General features: G+C 43.6%; 1 protein-coding gene across 1 annotated transcript; it reads right to left on the bottom strand.

Moving 5' to 3' along the window:
* Positions 1-560: 560 nt before the first annotated feature.
* Positions 561-1,766, bottom strand: LOC142643957 (uncharacterized). The gene has a single exon (XM_075818658.1). The coding sequence runs from the start codon at positions 1,764-1,766 to the stop codon at positions 561-563; it is 1,206 nt and encodes a 401-aa protein (XP_075674773.1).
* Positions 1,767-6,485: the final 4,719 nt, after the last annotated feature.

Here is a 6,485-nt window from a genome sequence, read left to right as displayed (position 1 = left end):
GGATAGGCCGGTGTTGAATACCCATTCTTTATTCCCATCCCCGCACAGTACCGTCGGAAAGCCTTGCTATCAAATTGAAGCCCGTTATCAGAAATCAAGGTGTGAGGGACTCCAAAGCGAGTTATGATATTCTTCCAAATGAATTTCTTTGCATCCACGTCCCTGATATTAGCTAACGGTTCGGCTTCTACCCACTTCGTGAAATAGTCCGTGCCGACAATGAGCCATCTCTTATTACCAACTGCCCGAGGAAAAGGTCCAACGATATCTAAGCCCTACTTAGCAAAGGGCCATGGGTTGGACAATGGATTTAAAGTACCTCCTGGTTGATGAATGTTTGACGCATATCTTTGACACTGATCACATTTCTTGGCATACTCTTGAGCGGTTTTCTGCATGTTCGGCCACCAATACCCTTGAGTCATGGCTCTATGAGCTAATGATCTTCCTCCGGTATGGCTCCCACATACCCCTTCATGTAATTCTTCCAACAAGGGTTCCACAGCCTCAAGATGTACGCAGAGCAGATACGGTCCAGCATAGGAGCGCCTATAGAGCTTCTACTCCTCTAACAGCCAGTAACGGGGAGCACTTCTTCGTACCTTCTCGGCCGCTATCCCATCCTCAGGTAGTATTCCTTGCTGCAAGAAAGCTATGATTGGGTCCATCCAGCTTGGGCCCACACGAATGTTGTGAACCCTTACTACCGAGATGCTTGTCAGGCTAGGGGTCAGTAAATCCTCCACCATGACCATCCGTGGTAATTTCGAGCCCAGTGATGTGGCTAACATTGCTAATGAATCGGCGTGGGCGTTCTGTCCTCTTGGGACTTGTTGTACTTGGAAACTTTCAAACAAACTTAACATCCCTTTGACTCGTTCAAGATAACTCGTCATTCTTCCATCTCTTGCCTCAAACTCTCCATTAACTTGCCCTACCACTAGTCTCGAATCACAATACAACTTCACTATCTTCCCTCCCAAGTGTTTGACCATTTGGGCGCCCACCAAGAGAGCTTCATATTCAGCCTCATTATTAGTGGCTGAGAATCCCAGCCTCAATGATTTTTCGATAACTAATTTTTCGGGTGCAATTAACACAATTCCAACCCCAGCTCCCTTTCGATTTGACGCCCCATCCGTATATACTTCCCAAGGAGTGTCGTTTCCCATCCCGATGGTCATTACTGTCACCAGGATATCTTCTTGGTTGATCTGACCTTCTGTGAACTCGGCCACAAAATCGGCAAGGACTTGCCCTTTGATAGCTGTCCGAGGCATATATTTAACATCATAGGCTCCAAGCTTGGTTCCCCACTTGGCCACACGACCCGTGTAATCTGACTTCCTCATAATAGCCTGTAAGGGCAACTGGGTGAGTACCACTACGGTGTGAGCTTGAAAGTAATGGGGCAATTTCCTAGTTGCATGTACCACGGCCAAAAGAGCTTTTTCTAAAGGTAGGTATCGTTGTTCCGCTTCCTGTAAGGACTTGCTGACATAATATATTGGTTTTTGAACCCCCTTATCATTCCGTATCAAGACGAGACTTACAGCGTGATTTGTAACGGCTAGATAAGCATACAACACTTCTTCCTTTTCTGGTCTCGATAATACCGGTGGTTTAGTCAAGTATTGCTTTAAATCCTCAAAAGCCAAGCTACACTCATTAGTCCACCGAAAATCTTTCCATTTGTGCAAAAGACGATAAAAGGAACGACATCTGTCTGCGGACCGGGATATGAACCTATTCAAGGCTGCAACCATGCCAGCTAGCTTCTACACTTCTTTAGGATTCCGAGGAGGATGCAAGCCTAAGATGGCCTTGATTTGATCGGGATTAACTTCAATTCCCCGATGAGTTATTATGTACCCTAGAAACTTTCCCGAGCCTACTCCAAAAGAGCACGTTGATGCGTTCAAGCGTAACTTGTGCTTTCTTAAAACTGAGAATGTCTCATGCAAATCCTTCAAATGGTCTCCCGTCTTTTTACTTTTAATTACCATGTCATCGATATAAGCTTCCATATTACGGCCCAACTGCGAATCAAACATTCTGGTCACCATCCGTTGGTAAGTGGATCCTACGTTCTTAAGACCAAAAGGCATCACTCGGTAATGGTAATTGCCATTAGGGGCACGAAAGGCCATCTTCTCCTGATCATTCAGTGACAAAGGGATCTGATGATACCCTTGGAATGCATCCAAGAAACTCATTCGGGGATGCCCCACAGTTGCATCCACCAATTGATCGATTCTGAGTATAGGGAAGGGGTCCTTGGGACATGCCTTATTCAGATCTGTAAAGTCAATACAAACTCTCCACTTACCATTCTTTTTCTTTACCACAACAGTGTTGGCTAGCCACTCAAGATAAAAAATCTCCTTGATTACCTCAGCTTGTTTTAGCTTACTAACCTCCTCTTTAACTGCCTCCGCATGCTCTTGAGACGCACGCCGAGGAGGCTGCTTTCGTGGTGTAGCATGGGGATTAACATTCAAATGGTGGCAAATAACTTCTGGATCAATTCCAGGGACGTCATAGGTCGTCCATGCAAAAACATCAATGTTATCCTGTAAGAAGAGAACCAGCTCCTCCCTTTCCGGTATCGGTAACTTTGATCCCACTTGAAAATATTTCTCTTTATCTTCTCCTATAAATACTTTGTCTATCTGCTCGGCAGAGCCTCCACCCTCAACTTTGCCGACTTCTCGAGCACTTTCCTTTAATTGCTATGATGTCTCCAGAACCTCCCCTGCCAATGAACCTTGACTTGTTCGGATAGTGGCAGACGTCAGACACTGCCTGGCTACCATCTGGCTACCATGTAGCACTCCCACATTTCCTCATATAGGATACTTCACCATTACGTGCAAAGTAGATGAAACTGCCTCCATTGCATGGAGCCAAGGTCTGGCCAAAACGGCCATGTACGGGGAGTATGCCATAACAACTATGAAGTTAACCTGTACTTCGGAACCCTCCACCTGCACAGGTAACTTAATCATTCCTCGTGGAGTTACCTGTTTTCCATCAAAGCCTACCAGCGGGGAGTCATATTTTTCCAAATCTTCTTCTCGCAACTTTAAACCATTAAATAGATCAGGATACATGATCTCTACACCACTTCCATCATCCACCAAGACTCGTCTTACATCATATCCCCCGATACGAACCGTTACCACTAAGGCGTCATTGTGGGGTTGATACGTGCCCTCTTTATCTTTATCGGAAAATCCCAATACTGGCGTCGCCGAGAACCTCATTCTCTTAACTACTTGATTACTTTCCTCCATGACTTCATTTCCAAAACCGTTTTGAACGGTCATAACCCGAGGAGGTTTCCCGAATTCTCTTCTCGGCTGTGCCAGAATGACATTAATAGTGCCTAGAGATGGTTGGGGGGCATGACCCCAATATTTCCGAGTGCCTTGTTGTCCCCCTTTCCCGTCCGGTTTAGCCAATAAATGATTGATCTTCCCAGCTTTAACCAATTGATTCAAATGATCGCGCAATGTCCGGCAATCCTCCGTGGTGTGTCCCTTGTCCTGATGATAATGGCAATGGAGGTTTTGATTTCTCATGGATGCATCTCCACTCATTTTATTGGGTGACCTAAAATATGGTTCATGCCGAATTTTCTCCAGTATGTGATGCACAGGTTCTTTGAATAATGAATTAATTAGAGGAGTTTCGGCGGTCATCGGGTGGCTTGAAAAGTCTCGTTTAGGCCGACTACCTTGGAACCCCCTTCCCCAAAGGTCTTTCCTCTCCGGATACACTTTCGTTTTTCCTTTGCTTTGCATCTGGTCTTCTTCTACCCGTTTATATTTATCTATCCGGTCCATGAGCTGACGCATATCTACCACGGCCTTCATTGTCAAGGACTTCCTTAACCCATGCTCCGTGGGAAGTCCCACCTTGAAGGTTCTCACGGCCACACTCTCCACATCTCCATCAATTTCATTATACATTTCCCAATATCGGTCAGAGTAGGTTTTGAGTGTTTCGCCTTCCCTCATAGACATAGATAGTAAAGCATCCAAGGGTTTTGGAATCCTAGTACAAGTTATGAACCTTGCTCCAAATGCCCTAGTCAACTCCTCAAAAGACTTCAGAGAACCCTCTGCCAGAGCATCAAACCACCTCATGGCTACGGGCCCCAAACTGGAGGGAAAAACTCTGCACATCAGCGCCTCATTATTCGAGTAAACGGCCATCTTTTGATTAAAATGACTGACGTGTTCTACAGGGTCAGTCCTCTCGTTGTACATAGTAAAAATGGGTTGAGCAAACCTACGAGGTAGCTTTGCCCTATTTATCCTGGTCACAAAAGGGGATTTGGCGATTTGCCTCAGGGCTTTACCCATTGCATCACTTCCATCATCGTGATATATCCCATCAGTACCTGGCATCTTCATCTCCTTCTGCTTCTTTGTCCTAACACCCGAAGACGTGCTAACATGGGTCACACTTCGCGTAGGCTCAAATACTGGAGGCTCATTTCCTCCAAGGTTTGCTTCCGAACTGTCACTGGAAGAACAAGCATAACTCTTCCGTCCCCGTTTTCTACTATCCAAGCACTTGCGTAAGTAAACTATCTCAGATTGCATTTGCTGCAATACATCATCGCGGGACATCTACCCCTCAGTTGGTGATCGTTGTTCAGCCCCCTGACCGCTATCATGTGCTTCCGCCACCCTTGAGGTATGTCCCTTCCCTATTCCTTCTGGAGACTTACGGTTACGTCCCTACTTCGTGAACTCACTGATTCCTCTCTTTCTGGATACGCCTCCGCCATATACTTCTAAACGGAATGTACCACGTTGTTGTTCCCACAGACGGCGCCAATTGTAAGGACCAAAAAATCATAAACCAACCTAGAATACCACTGCTAGTTCCCTGACTAAAGATCCGAATATAATATATTTGGTAGAAAGGGTCCAACAACAAAAGTCCCCCCTCTGTATCTACCGATTCCTATTTATATCCTTGGCTCCTATCATCTCAGCCCTACACCTTGCAATCTATTACGCTTCTTCCCCCGACACCTGTCCGTCGGTAATGGAGCAAGGCCCTAACTTTGCGTTTCGTACTGTTCAGGTCACGTCTACATTAATGCAACGGATAAAGTTGGTACTTTCTAATTAATGCGGCCAGAAAGGTTGGTGCCAGACATTTAATGCACCCTTCTAAGTTATCCTGCCACATTCAGCTAGTCGCAATACGTCCCCTATGTCAACAACGCCCGTGCCACTTCATCTTCGGGCATCCTCGGGTAAGTTTCTTTATTCCTTTATTCTCCCTTGCTTACTATGTCCCGAGCTTCCCTTCCTCGGGTCCTCGGGTTCTTGGGTCTTCGGCACCTCACAATAACTTAGTTGGATTAAGTGAATCATGTGTACTGTACATAACAATGATAAATATCATCTTTCTATTAATAGTTGTTTGATTGTATTTTAGATTTTAAACTTCATGATCTATTATGCATAATTTTGTGGCTTTCATTTGTATAAGGCTTGTGGAGTGAAGTGATCATAGTGCAAAAACTGGAATTATGCTTAAGGGAATTTTGCTCATACAAACTTCAAGGCAAGATTTGAAGAAGATTTTGTTGGACAGTGTGTTTGCCTCTTCTTCATACGCACTTCTTAGAATAGCAAATACTTCTGATACAAAATTCTCTAATGTCTTGTTGTTAGAATGATGATTAAATAATTAAATTTATTACTTTCAAACAGCTTATTATACTTGTAGAACAACCAATGATTTATCACTTACGTGGTGCAATGCTAATAAATCAATGAACATATATACCACAATGTTTTAGTGGTTGATACTCATGTAAACTTACAATTCCAGCGTTCCACGCTTCTGGTTTTATGGATATTCTTTGTTATTTAATTTTTTTCTGGTTGAAACTGAAATATTATTATACTCAAAATGGATATACAATGACAATATAGACAGAGAGGCAGAGTCTAACATTTTCCACAAGTTCTCATTCAACAAGATAAAGGAAAAAAAAAAAAACCTGGGAGTCAATATTAAAAAGGAATATATAACCGTTAGTCCATAGTTTAGAATATGGTATGTATTACATGATTTATTATAGTGACCCCAAGTTTATGGTGTAATTTCCTCGAGAGACGAGACAGCACCTATACATATGATATATCCTAATGTAGGTCTATTAGTCCTATGCCCTATTACTCTCCCCTATAGTGGTCGGTTGGCTTGGAATGTGGACTCCATAGAAAACAATGGTGAATTCTCTTTCTCCTTGAAACTACTATATATTCTAGCCCACAGCCTTGAAACCATGTAGACCATATGGAATACCATTTTTATTTCTTTTGCATGCTAGGAAAGAGCACGTTCTATCACTTCTATGCACATGTTAGAGAGAGACACAGAGACAGAGACAGAGACAGAGAGAGTTTAGAAGTAAACAAATATTTTTCTCGAAACCCAAATTGGAATAA

This window comes from Castanea sativa, chromosome 7 (assembly GCF_040712315.1).
Source record: "Castanea sativa cultivar Marrone di Chiusa Pesio chromosome 7, ASM4071231v1".
Taxonomy (NCBI): Eukaryota; Viridiplantae; Streptophyta; class Magnoliopsida; order Fagales; family Fagaceae; genus Castanea; species Castanea sativa.
The sequence above is the reverse complement of the archived record's forward strand: the minus strand, read 5'-3'. Positions and strand labels throughout refer to the sequence as shown.